Source organism: Chlorocebus sabaeus, chromosome 19 (genome assembly GCF_047675955.1).
Source record: "Chlorocebus sabaeus isolate Y175 chromosome 19, mChlSab1.0.hap1, whole genome shotgun sequence".
Taxonomy (NCBI): domain Eukaryota; kingdom Metazoa; phylum Chordata; class Mammalia; order Primates; family Cercopithecidae; genus Chlorocebus; species Chlorocebus sabaeus.
In genome coordinates, this window is record NC_132922.1 from 29462426 (window position 1) to 29489689 (window position 27264).

General features: G+C 54.9%; 1 protein-coding gene across 4 annotated transcripts; it reads left to right on the forward strand.

The window, feature by feature from the left end:
* On the forward strand, nt 1-26056 carry TOP3B (DNA topoisomerase III beta). Of its 4 annotated transcripts, XM_007974907.3 has the most exons (19): nt 34-87; nt 6195-6369; nt 6558-6725; nt 7896-8027; nt 9673-9779; nt 10756-10830; nt 12258-12454; nt 13872-14028; nt 14929-15042; nt 17570-17660; nt 18858-19012; nt 19145-19250; nt 20282-20428; nt 20575-20748; nt 22718-22846; nt 23413-23562; nt 23861-23961; nt 24401-24602; nt 25488-26056. In XM_007974907.3, exons 3-19 carry the CDS (start codon nt 6656-6658, stop codon nt 25967-25969), a joined length of 2589 nt encoding a protein of 862 aa, XP_007973098.2. In that variant the 5' UTR covers nt 34-87; nt 6195-6369; nt 6558-6655; the 3' UTR covers nt 25970-26056. The 4 variants fall into 4 exon arrangements, 3 of the variants coding, with proteins under 3 accessions (XP_007973097.2, XP_007973098.2, XP_072863069.1); XR_493635.3 differs by lacking the exon at nt 6195-6369 and having other exon boundaries at nt 1-87; nt 24401-25125; nt 25488-25596; XM_007974906.3 differs by lacking the exon at nt 6195-6369 and having other exon boundaries at nt 1-87.
* Nucleotides 26057-27264: the final 1208 nt, after the last annotated feature.

Consider the following 27264-nt stretch of genomic DNA (forward strand, 5'->3'; position numbering starts at 1 on the left):
GCCAGAAGCGGCTGGACCCGGAAGTAGGGGTTGCCGGTGGCCGCCCCGGGAGCAAGGACCGGAGCAGGATGCGAGGTGTAGCTGCAGGTGAGCGGCAGGCTGTGGGCCCCTCGCTGGGCGGCTCAAAAAGGCGGGAAGCGCAGGCCTTTTTCTGGCTTGTTTCCTCAACGTTGGCCGGCGGAGGACCCGCGAGCTCGGGAGAGGGCCCGGGCCGGGCTCTGCATTCTTGTTGCCTCTTCCTTGGCGGGGGTGATCCTCTCCCGCGGGGCTTGCTGTAGGGGTTCAGGAAGGTGGAGATGGGCCCGCCCTGTGCCTGCAGGGAGCAGGCGCTGTGGTTAATACTTTTGTTTTCCGAACCCTCCCACAGCAATTTGAGGTGAGGTCTGCTGTCCCAGTCTCACAGGTAGGGAAACTGAGGCTCAGGGAGGCTTTGCAGCCGCCGGGGCCCAGATTGGTGCGGTACACGTCCAGGCAGCTTCCACTCGCCGCCCCCTAGGCCCTGGCTGGGTTTTGAGGACACCCAGGTTCTCTGACCTGTTGTCTGAAAATGAAGTGGGGTACTTTTGTGAACGAATTAGCTGGAATCCAGGGGAAATAATTTCTCGCAGAAGTGAAAGGTAAGATGTTCCTCGTCTTGCCTTTTTATCTTCTCAACTTTGGAAACAGGACCTGAGAGGCCAGCCTAACTTGGTCTTGATGGCTAGCCAGTCCTGGGATTCCTTTGCCAAGGTCACCTGACACTAGTGTGAATTGTTCTGAACCTCCATTTACTCACGGTTTTAAAAAATTACAACACCTGCCTTATGGGGTTGTTGGCAAGATTGAATAGTGTTTGTAACTATGGTGTGCCTAGTACAAAGGAGGAGCTTAAGAAATGGTTGTTGCCGGGCGCGGTGGCTCAAGCTTGTAATCCCAGCACTTTGGGAGGCCGAGACGGGCGGATCACGAGGTCAGGAGATCGAGACCATCCTGGCTAACACGGTGAAACCCCGTCTCTACTAAAATATACAAAAAATTAGCCAGGCGCGATGGTGGGCGCCTGTAGTCCCAGCTACTCGGGAGGCTGAGGCAGGAGAATGGCGTAAACCCGGGAGGCGGAGCTTGCAGTGAGCTGAGATCCCGCCACTGCACTCCAGCCTGGGCGACAGAGCGAGACTCCGTCTCTAAAATAAATAAATAAATAAATGGTTGTTTTCCTCTTTTCCTGATTCTAAAAGTATTTGTAAAGTTACTGAGGTGGTAAATCCTAGGAATTTTAATGCTATTCAGACCACTGCTAGGCCTACTCCCAAGCCACATCTGCTTGTTTCTTTTTTTGTGTTTGTTTTGTTTCAGACCGAGTCTCACTCCGTCGCCCAGGCTGGAGTGCAGTGGCGCCATCTCGGCTCACTGCAACCTCCGCCCCCTGGGTTCAAGTGATTCTCCTGCCTCAGCCACCTGGGTAGCTGGGATTATAGGCACGCGCCACCACCCCCAGCTAATTTTTGCATTTTTAGTAGAGACCAGGCTTCACCATGTTGGCCAGGCTGGTCTTGAACTGCTGACCTCAGGTGATCCACCTGCCTCAGCCTCCCAAAGTATTTGCTCACCGTCTGTTTACCATGAGAATGAAGAAAGCAAAACCCCTGTTCTCGTGCTGCTTACTTACATTTTAGAAGCTGTAAGACGAGCCAAATAAGTAGATGGAGGCTGTACCAGGTGTAGTGGTGAGTGCTACAGGGAAGCATAGCTGGGCTGCTGTTCCATCAGAATGCTCACAGAGGCAGGGCAGGATCAGGCTTGGGGCACGGGTTCTAGAACAACCAAGTCCAGCCACTGGAGATCTGGTCTCTCTGACCCCACAGTCCCTGCCTAGGATGCTGGCAGGACTGCCTGGTCCCTGGTGTGTCCTGGTTATGTCATACATAATTGCTGGCTACTCTGTGGCATAGACATGAGAAAATCTGAGGAAACATTTTAAGACAAAACTTCCTACTTTGGAAGAGATGGGAAACTCACACCCTCACAGAGCAATCCGCCTCTGCTGCGAGTTTTCCCTTTTGGCCTCTGGCTTCCCAGGGTGAGGGAAGGGGAGTACCTAGGTCTCTTTTAAACCTCACTTCTGGGCCTCTGATTTTGGTATAATCAAAACTTCCCCAGAACGGAGAGCAGAGGCCAGTCACAACCACCTTGGTTGTTCATTCATTCACTCAGCAGGCATTTAATGCATGCTGGGTGCCAGAAATATGGCAATGAACCTGACAATTGTGGGAGAGACAGACGGCTGATGCCAGATGCAGTCTTCAGGAGGGGGAGGGGCAGGGGTCAGAGCAAGTAGACTAAGGGGGAAAAGTGGCCTAGGCCGAAGCCTGCTGGCACATGGGGAGAAAAGGTGGGTGCGCAGCAGAGCTGTGGAACATGCAGCTGGAGCTGTCATGGGCTGGAGAGCGCATCTGCAGACAGTGCCATCATTCCACAAGGCCTCGGCTCTTTCACTCTGGAATGGTTGTGTATTTAGGGGAAGCATCCACTTACTTATTTTGAGGAAAAAAGCAAATTGTCATTTTATTTGGGGCAGCTTTCTGGTCAAGCTTACTGATTTCACTGTGGTCCTGTGATCTTTTAAGTGGGGAACAAGGTTGACAGCCCAAGGCCCACCTCAGACTTCTTCCCCCGCACAGCATGACGAGCAGCAGAAGCCCCTTTAGTGAAGGAGGTTCCTTTGGCATCCTTTCTGAACAATGCCCTTTCCAACCCTCCTTTATTCTTCTGGTTTTATTTTATTTTAAAGTACCCTGTCTTAGTTCTTGTTCCTCAGTCACTTGTGTCCAGGTGCTAAATGTAAAAGGTACAAAAGAGAATGTGGTGAGGATGCCTCCCCAGCCCTGACCTCCAGGCCCTAACACCCGCTCCAGGTGACTGCTTGGACTGTTTGTTTTATGTTCTATCCAGACATATTGCCTCTTCATAATCAAATGCACACGTGTGCACACATATGTGTGATCACAGATGACAGTGCTCTTTACACATCGTTACGTGCCCAGCTTTCTTAGCATGGTTTATCTCAGTGATCTGATCCACGTTAGTATGTACCAAGCAGATGCTTTCCTTTCTAATGCTGCCAGATGCTCCACTGTAGAGAATGCCATGCTTTTTTTTTTTTTTTTTTTTTTTTTGAGACAGTCTCACTCAGTCACCCAGGCTGGAGTGCAGTGGTGCAATCTTGGCTCACTGCAAGCTCCACCTCCCGGGTTCACGCCATTCTCCTGCCTCAGCCTCCCGAGTAGCTGGGACTACAGGCGCCCGTCACCGAGCCCAGCTAAGTTTTTGTATTTTTAGTAGAGATAGGGTTTCACCTTGTTAGTCAGGGTGGTCTCCATCTCCTGACCTCGTGATCCTCCTGCCTTGGCCTCGCAAAGTGCTGGCATTACAGGCGTGAGCCACCACACCCGGCCAGAGAATGCCATGCTTTTATTTAACCACCTCCCTGTTGACAGACATCAGCTTGTTTCTAATCTTTTATCATGATTGATAATGCTGCAGAGAACTCCTCAGTGATGTGGTTCATCACAGGCACCACCATGCCCAGCCTGAGTCCACTCCAGCGCTGCCCTGTCCTGCTTCCTGGGGACTCAGAGTCCACATGGACAGTTTTGCCAGGGCCCACCACTGACTCCTGTGACTCTCACCGGGTGACTTCACTCTCCACCTGTCTCACAGCCCTTGCCCTCCCTGGGTCAGCATGCCAACCTTGGGCCCCTCTGTAATTCCTGTTTCTTTCCGGTGGCTTTCGGGACCCTACCCCTCCTGACTCACCCTGCTAGCTCCTCATCTCCCGACCCCCAGCCTAGGCTTCTTCCACATTGCTGCCACCTCCTCCAGGCCACCCAGGCTGTCCAATGGGCAGGTCACATTTAACACACCTGAAGTCTCACTTCAGACTGCCAGTCCCTTCCTGTCATGCCTAAGCCAAAGCCATGGATTGTCCCTTTTGCTTTTTTGTAAAGACGAGGTCTCACTGTGTTAACCAGGCTCTTCTCAAACTCCTGGCCTCAAGTGGTCCTCTTGCCTTGGCCTCCCAAAGCACTAGGATTACAGATGTGAGCCCATGCCCAGCCCCTGCCTCAGATCATTCTTGACTCACCTTCCCCTCCCTCTCCCATGTCCCTCCCATCCTAGGTCTGCCTAGACTCTGACTTCCCTCGCAGCCTCCACCACTGCTACCCAGGGCCCAGTCATCCTCTTCTATGTGGCAGCCAGAGACGTCCCTTTAACACTTGAAGTCAGATTATCCCACACCTATGCAAACCCTCTGCTGCCTCCCAGCACCCTAGAGCAGACCCACATTCTACACCCCTGCTCCCTCCCTCAGCCCCACGAGCCGCTGTGCCTAACCATCTCCTCCCCAAGGACCTCACCTTCCCTGCTCCTGCCTGGACTCTTCTCCTAGGTGTCACCCAGCCCTGCCCTGTCCCTCCCCTGCTCCCATACTACAGCATGCGTTCTGGGAGGGCAGGACCTGATGTTGCTTTGTGCTGTGTTCCCTGCATCCTGGACTAGGCCAAGCATGTAGTAGGTGCTCAATAAATAACTGGACTAACGTTCATTCCGAGGAGTGGAATTGCTGGGATGCGCACTTGTACTTTGAGAGGGATCGCTGAATTGCTACACATAGAGGTTGTTCCCATTTAACTTCCCCACACCCTCGTCTGCTGTGTGTGCAACGACTTTGAGTCTCTCCCTATATGATAAGCACAAGCTCATTATAGTTCTGAGTTTCTTCCGTGAGTGTTGTTGGACATGATGTGATACCACAAAGGTATTTACGTGGTTGTTGTTTTTTTTTTTTTTCTTTTTTTTTTTTTTTTTTTTTGGAGATGGAGTCTCACTCTACTGCACAGGCTGGAGTGCAATGGCATGTTCTCGGCTCACTGCAACCTCCGCTTCCTGAGTTCAAGCAATTCTCATGCCTCAGCCTCTCAAGTAGCTGGGATTACAGGCACCCACCACCACACCTGGCTAATTTTTGTATTTTTATTAGAGACGGGGTTTTGCCATGTTGGCCAGGCTGGTTTGAAATTCCTGACTTCAAGTGATCCGCCCGCCTCGGCCTCCCAAAGTGCCGGGATTACAGGCGTGAGCCACCGTGCCCATCTAGGTGGTTGTTTTCTTCATGCTGAGATTATTTTATTTTGCTTTTATTTTTTTTGAGACAGGGTCTTGCTGTCGCCTAGGCTGCAGTGAAGTGGCTGTTCTATCTGCAGGTGTAGTCATGGCACACAACAGCCTTGAACTCCTGGCCTCAAGCAAGCGATCCTCTTGCCTCAGCCTCCTGAGTGGCTGACACTATAGGCGTGTGCTACCACACCCGGCTCATGAGATTTATTTTAAAAGCACATATTTTTCCTAATATTTTTCTGGTTTCATTGTTTCTGCTCAAACCTTTGCTAGATCTGGAATCGGTTTTAGTGGGAGTTGGGAAGCAGGAGTCTAACTTTATTTTTTTTCCCAGCAGGTTTCCCAGTTGTCTCAATACAAGTCTTTTTTTCTTTTTTTAATACAATGCTATGTTTATAAACATCAGTGCTACATTGATAATGATTGAAAAAACAAAAAGAGTTCATGTGGTTTTCTTTTACTTGGCTAGCAGGTATTGAATGTCATGTGTCAGGCACAGAAAGCTGTTGCAAAGACCAACAGTGATTCAGAACAAAGCCCATCATGTCCTATTTCGGGGGTGAGGTAGTCGCTGATGATGGCATAATGTGAGTGGGTTGGAATGGTGACCTAGCCCAAGAGCCGTGAGCACAGGAGGGCTGACTTATCCTGCCGGTGGTGTTGGGAGACTTGAGCTGGGCCTGTGGGCCGTCCAGCTGCACCCTCCAGGCCTGGTGGAGCTTTCTCTCAGGCAGGGGAGCGCAGGCACAGAGGCTTCAAGTGAGTGTTTGCTTAGATGATGATATTTGATTTAATCTGGCCAGAGCATGGCCTGCAAAGCAAAAGGTGGAGTGGAATAGGTGGGAGAGAGATGTGACAGAGCCCTGATGTCTGCTTGGTGCTGGACCGACTAGCCAGAGGGTCTCAGGCCCATCATGGATCAGAAGGACCTGGGGAGCCCAGCCTGGACATCTGCATTTTGTAAAGTGTCCCGGGGCATCCAAGTGCTTAGCTGAGGGGGTGGTGCTGCTCTCGGCCATGATGGTTCCTCTCTCCAGGTGAGTCCACCTGTAGGTGGAAGAGCCAGTCCAGAGAGGAGGGCCAGGCATCCACCTGGCCTGACCCATCACTGGAGATCCCCAGGTCCCGGCATCTTCCTAGCGTGGATTTAGGAATCAAATGGACCTAAGGAGCCAGATTCCCAGGATCATCTCAGCCACTTCAGTTGACCTGGTAGTTTTGTTTTTGTTTTTGTTTGTGTTTTTTTAATCTCAGATGTCTTCAAGTGTCCCTAATTCCCTAATTTTTCTTCTTCTTGCCTCAGGTTGGTCTTGTTTTTTCTTTGTTAAAGTGAGTTTCCTTGTAGTGGTATACGTTCTTTTGACAGCATTGCTATCCTGAGTGTCTTTTCTTCTCTTTAGGGGTCAGCATTGATAATAGTGCTATGCTGCAGAAGAGTGGAGTCTAAACTTTTTCACTGCCAGTGCCCCGAAACTGGAGCGTAAAGGGCTGAGACAAGATGAAGACTGTGCTCATGGTTGCCGAAAAGCCGTCCTTGGCACAGTCAATTGCCAAAATCCTCTCTAGAGGTAGGAGAGACCAGCCCTGCGCATGCTTTCTTGCTTTGGTCTGTAAGCATGGCCGTTTATGTGTTACAGGACATTTCTTTTTCCTAATGTGACTCCACCCTGGCTGGGGTAGATTGGTTCGGTCAGCAGGTGGTAATGAAGCATCTCAGTATGTCACAGTGGGGTGCATTTGCTTCCATTCCTGGCAGTGTGCCAAAGCTGGGGTTCCCAGAAGGCACAAGGCACAGCTTACAATGAAGTGGAAGGACAGTCATTGTCCACATGCCAGGCCTGGCAGGGCTGTTAGGTACAGGTAGCAGAAACCAGTCCTGGAAGGAAGGAGACACAGCCAGGACCACACCCCAGTTGAGGTCTGATGAGGCTGTGCCCCAGGCATTGTCACCCCTGGATACTCCCACTGTCCTGTGGACCTCACGTCACTCCAGAGTAGCCAATGGACTGAGCTGTGGCCACAGACACTACTGAGACACCAGGGAGCTGGAGAGGGAATGTCTGCCACTCACCCCCAACTCTGGCCACTGGGGTGGTTGGTAGGGTACTGTTTCCCCCCATCTTTGAATTCCCTCCAAATAGGAAGAGTTTTGGATGCTGGGTACCCAGAAATGACAGGCACCTACCTGACCTCCCCTGGGTCCAGCAGTTGAAGGGGGAAGAGACCCTCGTTCAGCTGAGAAGGCATGGTCCGCAGAGGACAGGAGGCCCCAAAAGTGGTGCCCGGTGCCCAGAACCTGAGAAAGTACGGCTGAGTGTGGTCAGTGGAGAGGGTGAGAATTCAATAATTAGAAGGTCTCTGGTAACCTAGAGTAGATCTAGAGTCCCATTTTAGTAAATGATGAATAACGTTTCAATGAAGTAAGGCAAAAATGGAATTGAAGAGTGAAAACATAAATACAAAGAAAGAGCCCACCCCTGCCCGCCTGCCCCTGGCTCCTGGCAGCCTAGGGCTCTGCATCGAGAGTGCTCTGTGCTAGGTTGTTGGCAGATGCTGTTTTCCCTGAGTGCCGTCCCATCTCTTAGTGCCCGATTACCCTCAGCGGTCTGCGGAATGCTGTCACTCACCACTCTGAGGAAGGACTCTGGCCCTCTGGGAGGTGGCGTCCAGGCCAGGGTCTCCACAGTGTCTTCAGCTCAGCTGAAGCAGCCAGTCACTTTGTGCTTCCTCATCCCCAGGGAGCCTGTCCTCACATAAAGGGCTGAATGGGGCCTGTTCAGTCCACGAGTACACTGGGACCTTTGCTGGCCAGCCAGTGCGCTTCAAGATGACGTCTGTCTGTGGTCATGTGATGACCCTGGATTTCCTGGGTAAGCCCCTCTACCCTCCATCCTACAGAAGGGAGTTCTGCGTGGCACTGGCCAGGGTCCAGTTGAAGCCAGGAGATTCCTCTAGGCAGGGAAGTTTGTCCCAACTCCATGAGTCATCAGGCCAGCAGATCATGGAGTGGTGATGAGAGGGTTCCTGGGTGTGGTGCCCAGAACCCAGGCTCTGGAGCTCAGCCCTGGGTCCCCATCATAGCAGCACCCCCTAGTTACTGCATTCCCTGTGCACCGTCCTATGTAGACAAAGTGGCGGCACCTATCTTAGGAAGGGCTTGACCTGTGCAGGCATTTGAGAGAAGCCTGCTGCTGTTGCTGAGTTGACCATCGTCTGTCGGTCATTTGGTGGCTGTCGTTGTCATTCCTATATTGTTACTGTTATCAGTTACCTTGGAAGTGCTGGTGTTAGTGACCTGCTGGGTGTAGGTGTAGGGCCGTGTGGTTGGCAAGAGTCTGATCCAGGCTCTTCCCCCTGCTCTGCCGGCTCACTGGCTGGAGACGAGGGCACTGACAGCCTCTGTGAGTTTACACTTCTCATAGTGAAATGGGTCTCACAGCAATGCCATCTGCTTCCCAAGACTGTAAGGATTCAGTGTGACAGTGAGGGCAGAGCACTCGGCACTCGGCAGAGCACACAGCAAAGCCTCGGCCCTTGTCCTTGCTGCTCATTGATGACAGTGATGACAATGATGGTGACTGAGTTGTGTGGCTGAGCATTTGGACCCCAAGTTTTATCTCCAGCTGGCAGGTGGGGAGCTGGGATTTGAATTTGGCTCTGTCTGACCCCATTCTCCCAGGATGCAAGAAATGGGGCCTAGGAGGATCGCTTGAGCCCAGGAGTTCAAGACCAGTCTGGACAACATAGTGAGACCCCTGTCTCTACCAAAAAAAAAAAAATCTTTTTAAATCAGCCGGCATGGTGGTGCACACCTGTAGTCTTGGGAGGCTGAGGTGGGAAGATGGATTGAGGCTGGGAGGTCGAGACTGCAGTTAGCCATGATTGTATCACTGTACTTCATCCTGGATGACAGAGCGAGACCCCTGTCTCAGAAAAAAAAAGAAATGGGGCCTAAAAGAAAGCCAGACAGCTGAGCACACAAGAACTGGGCCTCTGTAGATGAGTAGGTGAATGTGCTGGGCATGAGGCTCAAAAAATGGGTCCTTTAACAGGAATGGCTGCGCACATGTGTGCCCCCACAGAGTGCTGGGTGGAAGGATGGAGTTCCAGAAACTCAGATTGGAAGTGTCAATGAAGACACCAGTGGTGGGGTCCAGTGCTCAGGCAAAGAGAGCCCCAGGAATGACGCTCCCAGCCACAGGGAAAGTCCCGGAAGTGAGGCCAGAGCGGCAGCCCCCGGAGAGCTTGCTTGGCTCCTGTGGTTGGCCAGAGTGTGGTGTCAGCTCAGCAGCCAAGCAGAAAGGAGGCTGGAGGGAAGGGGGTTACCAAAGGCCTGAACCCACATCCTGGCTCTGCCTCTGATCATCATGATGACCCTGGGCAAATTGTTCTCCAAGCTTTCCCCTCCTCATTTGTGGGATGAAACCAACATCGTCCTGGGGTTATAATGGTCTCAGAGACCAAGCCCCTGTGAACTGTGAGGTGTGACTCAATGTCACTGTGACTGGTTTGTAGGAAAATACAACAAATGGGACAAAGTGGACCCCGCAGAACTGTTCAGCCAAGCTCCCACGGAGAAGAAAGAAGCTAACCCCAAGCTGAACATGGTGAAGTTCCTGCAGGTGCGTGGGGCTGGCCTGGGCATGAGCACACCCGGGCTCCCCACCCTTCACAGCTGTCCTTGCCCACCCTTGCTTGAGTCCTAATCCCCCTTGGACAGGGGGGCCTTTGCTAGCTCTTTCTGTGAGTGCCCCCTGCTGGCCCATGAGGCACCTGCAGGCACCCCCAACACACAAGGCAGTTGCCATTGCCAACCCTCAGTCCTGGAGAGCAGGCCTTCTGCTTTTAAAATAGCTTGTTTGGGCCGGGCGCAGTGGCTCACGCCTGTAATTCCAGCACTTTGGGAGGCCGAGGCGGGCGGATCATGAGGTCAGGAGATCGAGACCATCCTGGCTAACACGGTGAAACCCTGTCTCCACTAAAAATACAAAAAATTAGCCAGGTGTGGTGGCGGGCGCCTGTAGTCCCAGCTACTCGGGAGGCTGAGGCAGGAGAATGGCATGACCCAGGGAGGCGGAGCTTGCAGTGAACCGAGATCGCGCCACTGCACTCCAGCCTAAGCGACAGAGCGAGACTCCGTCTCAAAAAAAAAAAAAAAAAAAAAAATAGCTTGTTTGGCTGGGAGTTTTTTCCCCTTAATTTTAAAACAAATGCATACAGATTATGGAAAATTAGAAAGTACAGATAAGTAGAAAGACAAAAAAATTATTCATAATCATATTACCCAAGACAACTGCTGTTATCATTTAGGGTTATTTCATTGGAACCCTTTTTCTGGGCAGTTTTGGGGCTTAAGATCATGTTGCACTTACACTTTTTTTTTTTTTTTTTTGGTCCAAAAAACATCAATTATAAACTCAATTGTTTTCTGTTGGCTGAGCCAGCCTCACCACAGCCAGCTCCTTACCCAACCCAGGTACCAGTCCTCCTAGCTGAGGTTCAGGGCCTGGGACCAAGCCCTGTCCTGGATGGGAGCACGGGGCAGGTGGCACGGGCTGGGTCTGCAGCAGGTGCATGTGAACGTGTGCTGTGTGGCAGGTGGAGGGCAGAGGCTGCGACTACATCGTGCTGTGGCTGGACTGTGACAAGGAGGGGGAGAACATCTGCTTTGAGGTGAGTATGAGGCTCAGTTTGGTCCTCGCTTTTGGCGTTTCTGACGCCAGCCCCAGACTGACACCAGCAGTCACACCACTCCTGGGGCCAAAGGAGGGAGTAAACTGTACTGGTTTAAAAACACCTCTCCCCTCCCTTTATTTTGAAATTCCATAGATATTTTTAACTGCATAGGCTGTATTAAAGGTGGTCAGTTGTGCCTCTGCTTGCTGGGGCGACACAGTATGAGTGAACATAGGAGGGGCGAAATTGGGTGGATGCAGGTTTCAGAATGGGACTGTCATGGGGCAGCTTGGTGTTCAGCATCCTGTGCCCAGCGTGACTTCTCAGGGACCTTGGGTTGATGCTGGCTGATTCCCGACCTCAGCACTGAGCTCCTTTTGCAGGCCTCGCTCTGCTCATCTCCTGCCCTACCCAGGATGCCTCCCGCCTCCAGCCAACCCCGGGAGCCCTGCAGAGAAGCAGGTGGCAGCTCCCTGTGCACACCCTGTGCCCCATGCTTGCCCTGGCCATGGTGCCCTCACAGTGGCCATGCCTGCTGGTCTCACTTGGTGCCCTTCAGGCTGTTGTTCCCTATGGATCGCCCCTGTGCTCCTGTACCCCCAGCTCTCGCCTGTGGCTCAAGAGCTGGTCAGTGAGACAGAGCTCAGGCACCTGGCGTTGCAGTACAGCACCCTCAGCAAATGCGATCACACTCTGTCTCTTCCCAGATTCCCTCCTCCCCTGCAGGGCGGCTCCTCCCTGGGGGCCTTTGCATCTGGGAGTGGAGAATGGGGGCAGCTCATGGGGCTTTCTCCCTTCAGAAATGAAGCCACTTATTCCCAGTAAGGAAGCTGCGTGGCCAGGCTCCGGCGGCGACCCTAGTCCCACTGCACGGCCTTCCTAGTGAGTCTCGGCTCCAGGACCCCTGCTGTGCTTTAGCCCGAGCTGCCCCCACCACACGCTGGGACCACCCGTGGCCTTCCTGCTCTTGCCCATTTCCTTTCCCCTTCATTCTTTTCTCCTTCCCTGTCTTTTCTTCAGCCTCTTAAAATTTCCACCCACCCCTCCAAGCCCTCCCTCCTAGAAGGCAAGGAATCGGGTCATGTGGGATGGGTCTGGGGACTAAGAGGTCCCTCATGTACTTGGCAGTAACGTTTCCTGATTTGGTGGGGATGAAAGCAGAGGATTAGAAGAGAGAGGGCGGGAGTAAGAAGGGAGTGTTTGAATATGTTTCTAGATGGGAGTAAAGGAAGCCATGTGGCGGGGTGGTATGGAGTGCCTAGGGCTTCTGGAAAGTCAGGGGGATAGAGGAGGGTCTGGCAGGGGCAGGAGACGGGGCTGAGCACACGTGTTCTTTCCTGGAAGGAACCAGGCTTCACAGTGGTGTGGGGAGCTGTGGCAGGGATCTGGGAGGTGGGTCACAGCTGGCCACTCCCCACCCCCAGGTTCTTGATGCTGTTCTGCCCGTCATGAACAAGGCCTATGGTGGTGAGAAGACCGTGTTCCGGGCCAGGTTTAGCTCCATCACAGACACAGACATCTGTAATGCCATGGCCTGCCTGGGCGAGCCTGACCACAACGAGGCGCTCTCAGTGGATGCTCGCCAGGAACTGGACCTGCGAATCGGCTGTGCATTCACCAGGTGCTGGCCACACCCGCGAAGTCCTGGGCACACCCTCACTCTCCCTCAGCCAGAGACTTGCCTCTACTGGTCCCCCTCGGGGGCCCCTAGGCCTCCCAGAGCCAGGATGAGCAACAGGGGATTTCACCAACCCTGAAGAAGGCCGGGCACAGTGGCTCACACCTGTAATCCCTGCACTTTGAGAGGCCAGGATGGGAGGATTGCTTGAAGTTGGCAGTTTGAGACCAGCCTGGGCAGCATAACAAGACCCCATCTCTACAAAAAAAGAAAATTATTTTTTTGAGACAGAGTCTTGCTCTGTTGCCTAGGCTGGAATGTAGTGGCACAATCTCAGCTCACTGCAACCTCTGCCTCCCAGGCTCAAGAGATCCTCCTACCTGAGCCTTCCACTACAGGTGCTACAGGTGTGCAGCACTATGCCTGGCTAATTTTTGTGTATTTTGTAGAGACAGGGTTTCACTGTATTGCCCAGGCTGGTCTCAAACTCCTGAGCTCAAGCAATCCGCCCACCTTGGCCTCCCAAAGTGCTGGAATTACAGATGGGAGCCACTGCGCCCAGGCTAAACAAAAATTTATTTTTTTGTTTGTTTGTTTTTTTGAGACAGAGTCTCACTCTGTCACCCAGGCTGGAGTGCAGTGGCACAATCTCGGCTCACTGCGACCTCTGCCTCCTGAGTTCAAGTGATTCTCATGCCTCAGCCTCCCGACTAGCTGGGATTACAGGCATGCGCCACCACTCCTGGCTAATTTTTATACTTTCAGTAGAGATGGGGTTTCACCATGTTGGCCAGGCTGGTCTCAAACTCCTGACCTCAGGTGATTCACTTGCCTCAGCCTCCCAAAGTGCTGGGATTACAGGTATAAGCCACTGTGCCTGTCCAAACATTTTGTTTTAATTAGCTGGGTGTGGTGGCGTGAGCCTGTAGTCCCAGTTACTTGGGAGGCTGAGGTGGGAGGATCACTTGAGCCCAGGAGTTCAAGGCTGCAATGATCTGTGAATCCCCATTAATGCATTCCTGCTAGGCAACACAGCAAGACCCTGTCTCTACAAAAACTAAAAAGACCTAAAGAAAACTGTTTATTTAGCTGACAGAGATCACCTATTCCCTGCTCGATAAAGTGTGTTTGTCCGTGCTTTGGGGGTCCTGAGGAGAGTGTGCGGTAGATAGAATAGAATAGAAGGCTCCCTGACCCGAGACAGTAGAAACCTCTGTCTACTCTCTCACTGGCTCTGTCACACATGAATCCTCCCTAAGGCTATGCCCACTCTGCCCCCACTGGCTTCTAAGCGGGGACACCACCTGGTGCCACCTCCCTCACACACCACCCCTGGCCTTGGGCTGGACTCACATGGGTGGCCATAATAGTGTCTTGAGTGAATCAGTGACCAAAGTATCTTTCTCTCTACTCACTCCAGGTTTCAGACTAAATATTTCCAGGGGAAATACGGTGATTTAGACAGCTCTCTCATCTCCTTTGGGCCGTGTCAGACTCCAACCCTGGGATTCTGCGTGGAGAGACATGATAAAATCCAGTCCTTCAAACCAGAGACCTACTGGGTGCTGCAGGCCAAGGTTCCTTGCCTTTCTCTATGCATGCTGGGGCTTTCTGGGTTTGGGGCACGGATTCTGAGAGTCTTCCATCATCATCAGCCGGCAGGCCCCAGGCTGAGGGCAGAAGTGTGGACAGCTATACCTGGAAGTGGTCTGGTGCCCAGGGCTGAGGGACCCCAGCCTTCATGGGGACAGTGGGAAGAGACTGGGCCTGTATGTGCTGAATCTGGATAAGTGGGAACGAGTTCAGCTCTGGCAGTGCAGGGTGAGGTCACCCCACATGAATCAGTGGCTGCAGTGGTCAGGTCCAAGCACTGGACTGAGGCCATTGACTTTCAAACTTTTTAAAATTCCTGGAACCCTTTCTTCAAATAAAAACCTCAACAGAAGCTCACTGTAAGACTTAATACAGCTAGGCACAGTCACTGATATCTGTAATCCCAACAGCCTGGGAGGTTGAGGCAGAAGGATTGCTTGAGGCCAGGAGTCCAAGGCTACAGTAAGCTACTATTGTGCCACTGCACTCCAGCCTAGCAACACAGTGAGACCCTGTCTTGGAGCTGCTCTGGCTGACACGGGGCTTGGGACCCCGGTGGTGGCCATACCTACCACTGGCCAGGCACTGGGGATAGACAGGGGTGGTGTGAGAAGTAGGGGCTCATATGCTTCTTAAGGACACATCAGCTTCAGCTTCGGGCTACCTTCCTGAGACTGACTGCCTGGTTTCAGGGCACGGGGTTGAGAGGGCCAGATGTCAGCTTGCGTATCTGCCCGCCTGAACAGGTGCAGCTGTGAGCCATTAGAGCCAGGGCTGTTTTGCTCCCAGACAAGGAACAGGTTCATCTGTCCTGGTTCTTCCTGGCATTGGGCTCACCTGGAGACTTTTTCTTGTGCATTCACCCTTTATGCTTTTTCCCGCAGGTTAACACTGACAAAGACAGATCTCTCCTTTTGGACTGGGACCGAGTAAGAGTGTTTGACCGGGAGATCGCACAGATGTTTTTAAACATGACAAAGCTGGAGAAGGAAGCCCAGGTGCGCCTGTTCCACCCACACCTACCACAGTTGCCTTGGGTGAGGGTGGCCCTTGGATGCCTCCCGCTGGACGAACAGCCTGTGATCCTAGGCCATGTCTTCCTCCCCCTTTCTAAAACACAGACATCTTTTTGGAAAGCCGAAAGGTTACTCCCCATATACTCCTAAGATATTTCTGCCCAATGCAATAGCCACAGTGTACTGCATGCCCACTCCATACCAAGCACTGTCCATGCCTGTGACCTTGTCAGACCCCTTCCACTCTCCCCCTTCCGCGTGACCCACTAAGCATTACCTCTGTGTGGCAGGACTCCATCTCACACAGAGATTCAAGTTAACAACTGTTGAGGGACCTACGAGCAAATTGATGAACTTGTCCAAGGTCACAGCTAGCAGGGGATATAGGCTTGGGATTCCAATTTCAATCAGCTTGCGTGCTTTTATGGGATTATGTTTCTTACTCAGGGTTTCCATGAATTGAAAGGATATGCTGCTTGGCTGTTAGAAAAAGGGCGAGGTGACCAGGCTGCACGGGTGGGGCCACATCTGTGGCTATTGAAGTAAACATGCTACAGGTGTGACAGCTACCAGATCCATCGAAACACAGCCTGGCCTCCTTAGCCACCTTCTCATTGTCCTTCTCTGGCGTTCCTTGAGTGCCCTGTTGCCCGCCATGCCATTGTCTTAGGCATCTGAGACTTCTAAAGCTGCTCCAGGCTGTCAGCATTGATCACATTCCTGCAGAGACACTGTTACCACCTCCAGGCCTCACGCCAGGGAGCCCAGCTTCACTGCTGCACGTAACAACTGGCCTCTGTGTTACCACCCACATCTGTCGGTCTGGAATGCAGAAGGCATTGCCATGACCAGCCTACTTGGGATCGACAAGGGCAAAGGCCTGGGGTTGAGTTGTTTGGATTGTTTTTGCCACAGGCAAAACAAAGAGTTGTCTCTTCCAACAAGTGTTCAGCAGAGGTAGAGAGTGGTAGGACCCCAACCAAGCACAGCTCACGGATACACTCCACTAACCTGTATGGTGTTTACACAAATTCCCGAATAGTTACCAGCACTTAAAAATTATGAGATTTCATACTAAAATTCTGCCTTCCAGCTTCTCTTGAAAAAGCAGAAGAGGTAGCAGTACTAGCAGGTGCAGGCAGCAGCCTTCCCCACAGCAAGAAGTGGCACTTCCCCTGGGACGGGCCCCACTTGCCATCCCTGTAGCTTGGCTGATGCCGGCTTCTGTAGGATTTCCATCTGCAGCCCTTCTGACTCCTCAATCTTCCAGGTTTTCTCTTTCACTAGAAAATTCTCCAGAAAAGAATATTCAATCACTTGTGGCCAGGAGTTTGAGACCAGACTGGACGACACAGGGAGACTCTGTCTCTAAAAAAATAATTTAAAAAGTAGCCGGACATGGTGGCACATGCCTGTAATCTAGCACTTTGAGAAGCTGAGGCGAGAGGATTACTTGAGGCCAGGAGTTTATTTAAGACTAGCCTGGCCGGGCACGGTGGCTCAAGCCTGTAATCCCAGCACTTTGGGAGGCCGAGACGAGCGGATCACCAGGTCAGGAGATCGAGACCATCCTGGCTAACCCAGTGAAACCCCGTCTCTACTAAAAAAATACAAAAAACTAGCCGGGCGAGATGGCGGGCGCCTGTAATCCCAGCTACTCGGGAGGCTGAGGCAGGAGAATGGCGTAAACCCGGGAGGCGGAGCTTGCAGTGAGCTGAGATCCGGCCACTGCACTCCAGCCTGGGCGACAGAGCGAGACTCTGTCTCAAAAAAAAAAAAAAAGACTAGGCTAGACAACATAGCAAGACCCTGTCTGTACAAGAAATTGAAAAAACAAAAATTGGTCAGACATGATGGTGTGTGCCTGTGGTTTCAGCTACTCAGGAGGCTGAGGCAGGAGGATTGCTTGACCTAGGAGTTCAAGGCTACAGTAAGCGCTGATGGTGCCACTGCACTCCAGCCTGGGTGACAGAGCAGGACCCTGTCTCTTAAAAAAAAAAAAAAAAAAAAAAAAGGTTTGTTTGTTTTGGGATGGAGTTTTGGTCTGTCACCCAGGCTGGAGTACAATAGTGTGGTCTCAGCTCACTGCAACCTTCACCTCCTGGGTTCAAGCAATTCTCCTGCCTCAGCCTCACGAGTAGCTTGGATTACAGGCACATTCCACCATGCCCAGTTAATTTTTGTATTTTTAGTAGAGACGGAGTTTCACCATCTTAGTCAGGCTGGTCTCAAACTCCTGACCTCAGGTGATTCACCCGCCTCAGCCTCCCAAAGTGCTGGGATTACAGGCATGAGCACCCAGCCAAAATTTTTTTTTTTTTAATAATTTTCATTCTTTTTCCCTTCCTGGTCCTGAATAAATAATCAAGTCTTTAGACTGTTAGGAAGGATGAGTTGGAGAAACAGGGAGACCAAATGAATGAAACCAGACCCTTCGTCTACACGTCTTGATTCCCTCTATGGTGGTGTCTTCATCCTCCTCCAAATCATTGACTGTCCTGTCTTCCAGGTGGAGGCCACAAGCAGGAAAGAAAAGGCCAAGCAGAGGCCCCTGGCCCTGAACACCGTGGAGATGCTGCGTGTGGCCAGCTCTTCTCTGGGTATGTAGGAACATTTCTCTCAAGTCGCCAGAAGGCATCTTGAGGCAGGTTCATGGAGGCAGGTTCAGCCTGGAGCAGCGAGCACCCAGGGATGCAGCGTGGTGCCCGAGGCTTCGAGGGGATCTGAACCTCATGAGGATTTCACTTCTCCTTAGGTTGTAAAGGTGGTAAAGTTGGTCACCACCTGAGGGGACATCCCGAGTCCCTGAGCAGCTATCCCTGGTGAGCGGAGAGGCTCCAGCCAGATGTCACCTTCAAGGAACTGGTGTGAACATTGCCCCTCAGCCTCATCTCCTCAGCCTTTTCTCCTTAGTAGCAAGGAGGGTGTCTGGAAAGCCGGTGGTCTCTGGCAGCTGTCAGCCCCTAGGCATTGGTGCCTCCCCCCGCAGGGAACTATTGGCAGTGTCCTCTCAGAGTGGTGGCTCCAGCGTCCTCAGAGGGCAGCAATGCTGGGAGTGGTTGCTAGCTAAGCGCCAGCGTCTGCCGGTCAGGGAGTAGCAGGATGAGCCCCTCTCAATGGCCCCAAAGTGCTGTGAGGACAAAAATGCCCAAGGGCTCAAAATGGGGCTGCATGGAGCTCTGTCATCAGCCAGCCCTGAGGCATGGTTATGGCCAGTGCATAGGGAGTGGTGCTCTGAAGGCAATGTCTCATCCCCATGGCCATGAGCCCCGTGAGGATGCACTGTGGGGTAGAGTGAGCAGCGTTTCCCATCAGGCCCATCCTGGGTGTAGGATTCAGCCTCAGACAAGGCTGTGTGGCACAGGTGTCCACCCGGCCAGCAGTTCTGCACTCCAGCCATGCCTGCTCAGAGCCACCCTCGCCCTCCAGGAGGGGCCGGCCACAATGGGGGAGCCCAAATGGCAAAAACGGGCAGCCCAGGGGAGTTTATCAAAGCAAAAGTATAGTCACCAGTGCACACTCCTCATAGGAGAGGTGGCCTCACAAGTCTTCAGGCCTGGGGCTGTGAGTGATGTCTCACATGCTGGGGGCCAGCCTCACTGCTGGAGCCTTCTCCCCAGGTGGTGCTCGCGCTGCTGGGCACTGCCTGTTCCCTGTGGCACTGCCCTGGCTGACGGACTCTGGAGGCCTGTGGGATGTCACAGCCACTGTGTCCATAGGCCATAGTGCATAGGCCAGGGCAGGCACCTGGCCGTCCCCACGTACCTGGCCCTCTGAGAGCCTCCTGTCTCTCACAGGCATGGGGCCGCAGCACGCCATGCAGACAGCCGAGCGGCTCTACACACAAGGCTACATCAGCTACCCACGGACAGAGACCACCCACTACCCTGAGAACTTTGACCTGAAGGGCTCTCTGCGGCAGCAAGCCAACCACCCCTACTGGGCCGACACGGTGAGTGGAGCCAGGCCGGCCCCGGCATGTGTCTGTGTCACTGAGGCCTTGGGACCAGGTCTGGTACTTCAGCCAAACCTAGGCAGGCAGCCGAGCCCTGCCACAGACTCTGCTCTGCCTTGTCTCCCTCAGGTGAAGCGGTTGTTAGCAGAAGGTATCAACCGCCCGCGGAAAGGCCACGACGCTGGCGACCATCCCCCCATCACCCCCATGAAGTCTGCCACAGAGGCCGAATTAGGTACCGCTCTCACCCATACGCGGCGTGCTTCCAGGGAGGGAAAGGCGACCTGCGACAGTGAAGGTTGCAGGCCCTGTTGGCAATGTGGGGGCACCTTTAGCCTCTGCCTGCCCTGGCTGTGGGGATGGGGGGCCACCTGGAAGATGAACTCCATTAATGTGGGGCCAGGACAGGAGTGAAGAGGTGGCAGCAGGTGCTGTTGCAGGGAGGCGAGGGGGCAGACACCACGGGGGACATGAATGAAACCAAGGCAGAGAGTGGTGGCGTGGGGGAGGGTGTGGTGCACCTCCTACCTCCCAGCTGGCCTAAGGTGGTACCCGTGGTCCGAGTGCCAGGAGAAGGCAAATGAGGAAGGAAAAGCAGTGCAGGTAGAGACGGGCCACTTGCGGACAGTCTGAGTTTGAAGCGATGGTGTCATGTCACGAGACAGTGGAAGGACAGGCCAATGCCTGAAGAGCAGTTCCGCCAGAAGCCGGGGCAGGAGGTCAGGCAGGGTGGTGGGAGCTGCAGCCAGAAAGGAACCACTGAGGTATGGAGGCTTGTGTTCCCTTCCTCTGCGTTTTCTTTCTTTTTTTTTTTTCTTTTTTTGAGACAGAGTCTTGCTCTGTCACCCAGGCTGGAGTGCAGTGGCCCGATCTCGGCTCACTGCAACTTCTGCCTCCCAGGTTCAAGCAGTTCGCCCTGCCTCAGCCCCCTGAGTAGCTGGGATTACAGGCTCCCACCACCACACCCAGCTAATTTCTTTGTATTTTTAGTAGAGATGGGGTTTCATCATGTTGGCCAGACTGATCTCAAACTCCTGACCTCAAGTGATCCATCCACCTTAGCCTCCCAGAGTGCTGGGATTACAGGCATGAGCCACCGCGCCCGGCCTTCCTGCACATTTTCTTTCCTCCTTCCCCGGGATTTGCAGCGTGTCCCACACAGCGGCTCTGTAAGCAGGACCTCACTGCTCGAGCAAGAGTACTGGGGGCTCCTCACGGCCAGAGCCCCCAGCTGGCTCCCAACTGACTAGCCCTGGCCTATTGCAGGGGGTGACGCATGGCGGCTCTATGAGTACATCACCAGACACTTCATTGCCACGGTCAGCCATGACTGCAAGTACCTGCAGAGCACCATCTCCTTCAGGATCGGGCCCGAGCTCTTCACCTGCTCCGGGAAGACCGTCCTCTCCCCAGGTCACACCGTGGGCCCAGCTTTCCTCCCCGCCTTCACGGGCAGACAAAACAAACATTCTACATCGTGTCTGGGGATGGGAAGCCCAGGGTCTGAGGCCCGGGCCACCCAGGCTGGGGACCCTGAGTGGCGGCGCATGTCTCTCCAGGCTTCACGGAGATCATGCCCTGGCAGAGCGTGCCCTTGGAGGAGAACCTGCCCACTTGCCAGCGGGGCGACACCTTCCCTGTGGGTGAGGTCAAGATGCTGGAGAAGCAGACGAGCCCGCCCGACTACCTGACAGAGGCTGAGCTCATCACGCTCATGGAGAAGCATGGCATCGGTGGGTGTGCCTGTCCAGGCCCCAGAGCCGGCTCCGTCTGCAGTACTCAGGCTTCGAGTCTTCTTACAAAGCTGCCCCGCCACCCCTGTGTGCCCAGCCCAGCACCCGTCCACAGGCTGGTGTCTGGAAACTGGTGACCCAGTGTGTGGCCAGCCAGGCAGGTCCACAGCTGGCATCCCCTCCCGAGGCCTGCATTCAGGACCTGGCCTTCCCTGTGAAGGCCCAGATGTGCCCTCGTGCACTGTGGGATGTGCACACGCCGACTAACGCCCACAAGGCTGAAGACTGGCCCAGATGCCAAGTGACTCATAGAAATCATATTGGCAGTCTCCTGAGTCCACACAGCCAACCTGGTCTGTCCTGAAATCAGGTGACAGGGAAATGAGATCCAACAGGAGCTGCTTCCCTGGGAGAGAACAGAAATGCCTGTCCCAGGGACAGGGCTCCCCAAAGGGTGACCAGGAAGTTTCCATGCAAAAACGGGCAGCCCAGGGGAGTTTATCAAAGCAAAAGTGTAGTCACTAGTGCACACTCCTCATAGGAGAGGTGGCCTCACAAGTCCCCAGGCCTGGGGCTGTGAGTGATGTCTCACATGCTGGGGGCCAGCCTCACTGCCGGAGCCTTCTCCCCAGGTGGTGCTCGCACTGCTGGGCACTGCCTGTTCCCTGTGGCACTGCCCTGGCTGACAGACTCTGGAGGCCTGTGGGATGTCACAGCCACTGTGTCCAGGCTCTGCTCCAGCAGGTGGACTCTCAGGGAGTGTCTCTCCCCAGGCTGGGGTCCTGGTGACCATGGCGACCTTGGCAGGAGAGCAGAGCTCTGGACTTGCTCCTCTCTGGTCCAGGACACTTGCCAGGGTCCTGAAATAGCCCTCAGCCCACTGTGGAGTGTGGGCTCTGCTCCCCTGCGTCCTCTGCCCTCTCCCATTGATGGGACACTGGCTCCTGGCAGCCCTGTGCTAGCCAGTGAGCCAGACCCAATCAGCAATACAATTTTGTGACAGTGAAGAGGGCTCTGGTGTTAACCTTCGCAACAGGAGAGTGGTGAGGGTGGCCCTGTGACTGAGCCCCCAGGAGTGTGTAAAAAGGGCCTGACCAGAGCCACTGCAGAGGAGCCCACACCACGCGTCATGGCGCCTGGCAGACTTGGGGTGGTAGCGGCACACACCACCCACAGCCTGCCACACCGGGTGCAGAACTGGCCTCGTGCCAAGAGCCATGGGCCCTCAGCAGGCTCCCTAGCCCCTGAAGGCCAGTTTCTTCCCATGTGAGATTCTCTCTGAGCTACTTTGGGAAGGTGTGTGTCACCTGCCCATGCTGGTGAGCTTGTAGGGAGCCTGAGCCTCCTTTCAGCCCCTCTGACTGGCACCTGCCATAGTCAGAACGCCTCAGCCTCTGCTGCGCCCCTATGCCAGGAAAGTTCTCTGGGTGAGAGAGTGGAATCCTGGGGACTGGGAGCCTGCCCTGGGGATCGTGACAGGCATTGCAGAGAGGGAGGAGGTGGGAAACAGGAAGTGGGAAGAACTGTCCAGGTTTAGGGGAGGGCAGCTCTGCAGTGAGCTTGTAAGCACCTCCGTGTTCTGGTGGAATGGGGCTCTGGCTCCGGGAGCAGGTGGGTGCCACAGGATCCAGGCAGGAGAAGCCATAGAAGTCACATTTACCAGGCACAGAATAAGCGCTGTGACCTCGGAGAGTTCCTTAACCTCTGAGCCTCTCGTCTCTGCCGCAAAGCAGGAGTAGGCACCCCGTGCAGGGAGGGCTGCCTTTGTGTTCTCAAGGCAGAACATGAAATGCATGCAGTTGGTGCCCAGCACAGTGCAGGGGGTGCTCAGGGCACAGCCCTCCCTCCTGTGGCCCAGAAGCAGTGAGAAGGCCTGAGCACCAGCAGCCCCGTGACAGGTGCTATAGCACGTGGTTCAATGGGGCATGTCCAAGGCAGGCCAGGAACCCTGGGGCCCTGTACATTGCAGGCACAGATGCCAGCATCCCTGTGCATATCAACAACATCTGCCAGCGCAACTACGTCACCGTGGAGAGCGGACGCCGGCTCAAGCCCACCAACCTCGGCATCGTCCTGGTGCACGGCTACTACAAGATTGGTGAGTTCCTCAGTCCTGCCTCCAGGGCCCACAGAAGCTCCCTGACTTCTCCCTGGGCGTCGGCTCTGCTGCCCGCTCCAGACAGGCCCCTGCCCTGCAGTGATCCCCCAGCCCCACACACACTCCCTCAATACCCACTGAAGGGGCGCTGCCCCAGGACCCCCAGGACCTGCCCAGGGCAGGAGCTCAGTGTGTTTGAAGGCTGAACAGACGTGTGAGGGAACCAAAAGGGGAGGCAAAGGTGCCTCAGCCCTGTTCCCTGGAGGTTCCCCAGGGGCCGAGGGGAGAGGGAAGAACACAGAACTGGCCCGAGGGCGGCCTGGAGCTCATTTGTGATGTGGTTCTAGCCACAGGACGTCCCTGGCCACTCTGCCTGAGATTTCCAGGTGGAAAATCAGGAAAGGTCTGGGGTCATAAGAGCCAGCCTGGTACCATCTGAGGCCGTGGACTGGTGGGCAGGGGCCAGAGCGGGAGAGGTGAACAGGGCAGTAGCCCTGCCTGGGAGGGGGTGGCATGGCCCTGGGTGTGAGTGCTCAGGGCAACATCTGCCCCCTGCCCACTTGCAGATGCAGAGCTGGTGCTCCCCACCATCCGCAGTGCAGTGGAGAAGCAGCTGAACCTGATCGCCCAGGGCAAGGCCGACTACCGCCAGGTCCTGGGCCACACCCTGGACGTGTTCAAGAGGAAGTTCCACTACTTTGTCGACTCCATTGCCGGTAGAGTCTGCCTCCGGCCTGCCCCTCACCAGCGGGGTGTCTCTGTCAGCGCTACCAATACCTGGGGACCTAGGTCCCCACATGGGACCAGCTCCCAGATCTGGGCTCCATAGGCGAGGGCAGTGACACCTCCTGGCTGGGTTGAAAGAGCAGGTGCAGGAACACCACACACGGTCAGGAGCATGCGCCCCTGACACACGGGGCAGTAGAAACCACTACCTATAGGGACCCTTTCATACTCGGAGCCTTCTGCTGGAGGCTGGGAGGGAGATGACTCCTGCACTCTGCTTGCCCGCAGGCATGGATGAGTTAATGGAGGTGTCTTTCTCGCCGCTGGCGGCCACAGGCAAGCCCCTCTCACGCTGTGGGAAGTGCCACCGCTTCATGAAGTACATCCAGGTAGGTGCAGGGAACACTAACTCAGGCAAGCTTCCTCACCCCTGTAGGCCTCAGCTTTATCGCTGGTCATGCAGGAATCATGTTCTTTGTCCTGGTTGTCACAGAAGAATGATTGAGCATAAAGCAGCATTGCCAAAAAATACCCAGTGTCCCCATGTCCCCTACAACACACAGCCATTAGGCCACGCAAACACACGTGGTGTGTTTTTCCCGAACACCATGCCACTTGCCATCATGGGCATTAACGTACGCACAGAGATTTTAGAACTGCCTTTATCTGCACGCATGGAGCAAGGGCCGGAGACTCATGCTCCTCGCCTGGCAGTGTGTCACGGGTTCTGCATGACAGGTTACATATTTTGTATTATGAGAGGAGTGGGGGTGGAGGCCAGGTGGTGGCCCCAGTGACCCTCACGCCCCCTGCCTGGCATTGCCGCAGGCCAAGCCAAGCCGCCTGCACTGCTCGCACTGCGATGAGACCTACACACTGCCCCAGAATGGCACCATCAAGCTCTACAAGGAGCTCCGCTGCCCTCTGGATGACTTCGAGCTGGTCCTGTGGTCATCAGGCTCTCGGGGCAAGAGCTACCCACTGTGCCCCTACTGCTACAACCACCCACCCTTCCGAGACATGAAGAAAGGTGAGTGTGGCCGCTCCCTCCTGCCCATGGGTAACAGCAGTCTCTGTTCAGTGCCAACCCCTGCCTTGCACCAGGACGGACTCTGAGGGGACCCCTCACCCTGGCCTTTCCTGCACTCATTGGCACTGAGACGAGAGACCCTGGATGTAGCTGGGGCACTGGTCAGGCCTCAGGCAGTGCTGCCACACCCTCTCTGTGTCAGAATTGAGCAGGCAACCCTAGTCCACCCTCAGGACCTGGGCACAGGTGTGCAGTGCTCCCTCTGGAGCTGAGTGAGCAAAAGGATGGAACAGTCGGGGGACCCACCCGGTGAGCAGACACCCCCAGTCAGCATCCACCACTGTCCTCCATCCTCATCCTCGTCCTCATTACTGGAGGAGGGAGTGCATGTGTCCAGGCAGGCAGGACAGAGAAGCGCCAAGCCGGACCAGGAACCAGCAGGAGTGAAGTGTCTGCCCACGTTCACCATGTGCTCTGCAGAGAGCCCCCTCAGGCCTCAGTCTGCACCCATGCTTCTGGGAAAGTGAGACCCCATGCCCGCTCTCCTGCTGCCTCCAGAGCAGCTGACAGGGTAGTCCCATGTGGGCCAGTGACACGAGGGTCATGTGGCATTACCAGTAACGAGCTGTGGCAGCAAAGCAAAGCGGGGATGGAGTCGACAGAAACCCACTGGGATGGCGCCAGCAAGGGGCCTTAAAAGTTGAGAAGGTTTCAGATAAGCAAAAAACAGGGGTACTGGCAGCCAGGAGCCAAAGCATGAACGAGGCCAAGAAGAGTTCCTTCTGCTGGGACAAAGGATCCAGGAGCTTGAGGCATTGGGAGCAGGCCGCAGAGGGCAGGTGGGCACAGTGGGCATGCCTTTACGGGGCTCCCCTCTCCCACCAGGCATGGGCTGCAACGAGTGTACGCACCCCTCCTGCCAGCACTCGCTGAGCATGCTGGGCATCGGCCAGTGCGTGGAATGCGAGAGCGGCGTGCTGGTCCTGGACCCCACCTCGGGCCCCAAGTGGAAGGTGGCCTGCAACAAGTGCAGCGTGGTAGCGCACTGCTTCGAGAACGCCCACCGCGTGCGGGTGTCCGCCGACACCTGCAGTGTCTGTGAGGCCGCCTTGCTTGACGTGGACTTCAACAAGGCCAAGTCCCCACTCCCGGGCGACGAGACGCAGCACATGGGCTGTGTCTTCTGTGACCCCGTCTTCCAGGAGCTGGTGGAGCTGAAGCATGCGGCCTCCTGCCACCCCATGCACCGCGGCGGGCCAGGGAGAAGGCAGGGTCGAGGGCGGGGCCGGGCCAGGAGGCCCCCTGGGAAGCCCAACCCCAGACGGCCCAAGGACAAGATGTCAGCCCTGGCCGCCTACTTCGTATGATGGCCCTGTCCTCCCTCACCCAGGCTACAGTGCCATGCAGACACTTCATGGCACTTCAAACTATTAAAATGCATTTTATCTTCTCCAGAGCTGGGGCCCCTTTGCTGGTGCAGTGACGTCAGAGGGTTACCGTGTCTCTGGGCACCTGTGGGGCCCTCTTTCCCTCTCCGAAACCCAATACGTCTCCCTTCAGCCTGCACACATGTGCCCCGAGTGCTCCCTGCTATCTCTACACCCTAGCAGTACGGGCAGGGATGCCCCAACCCTGGAACCCTGGGGAGTAGACCCAGTTTGCACTCACACCCCGTCTCAATCCGTGCTGCTGATGGTAGCTGTGTGCACAAGCAGTGGCCCTGATGTCTTAAGGAAGGCGGCCTTGACAGCCATGGCTCCGGCAGGAGAGGAGTCTAGTGGAGCAGGCGGGGCTGGGAGACCCCCTCCCTGGATCTGGCTCATGAATCCCCTTGGTCTTCGCTTCAGCCCCCTGCTCGGGGCCACCCTCTTGATCCCACACTTCTCCATCCCCTGCTCTCGTCTCTGAGAAGCCCTATACATGGTGCCCATGTGCGTCTGGCAGCTTCTTGGGGCCTACTGCAATTCCTATTCTCACAACAAGCCCTTATTGTCTTAGAGGCAGCTGGGTGCCCCATGGAACCCATTCACATACCAGGTTTAGAAAATACCCTGTAGGCCAGACTGCCCTGTGGTGCCAGGTGCTGGTGGCAGCTGTGCTCTGACCTCAGTGCCTTCTTGTGCTCCCCTCCCCAACCACCCGAGGAGAGACACCTGTGCGGGGTCCACTGTGTGTTGGAAACTCCCTCCACACTCCATCTGTGCCTCATTGAGTGGTGACAGGAGCTCAGCAAAACAGCGTTCCAGACTGTTCAGTGGGACCTTTCTTTGAGGGGCAGGTCAGGAATGTTTCGGACTCAGACCGCCCCCCAACTCAGTAGTAGATTCCCAGGCCACACCAGGACGTCTATGAGAGCTCCTGTAAAGAAACCCAGAGCCCGCCCAGCATGCCCCACCTGGACCCCCTTCTTGGAGGCCCTCACAGGTTAACACGGGGGTTCCCTGGAATGCAGTTTGGAGAGCTACTCGAAGCTGAATGAAAATATGCAGAGACATGGGGAACCACATAATGGGTCCTGGGAGGTGTCTGACAGGTACAGGCTTCAGGAAGAAGGGGGTGCTCTCGGAGCTTCTGCCCCCTCCCACCCACTCTGGTCCGATTCTGGGGCCCTAGCAAGGCCACACCTGTTACGTCCCAGTGCAGGGCTGTGACTCTGCTCTTC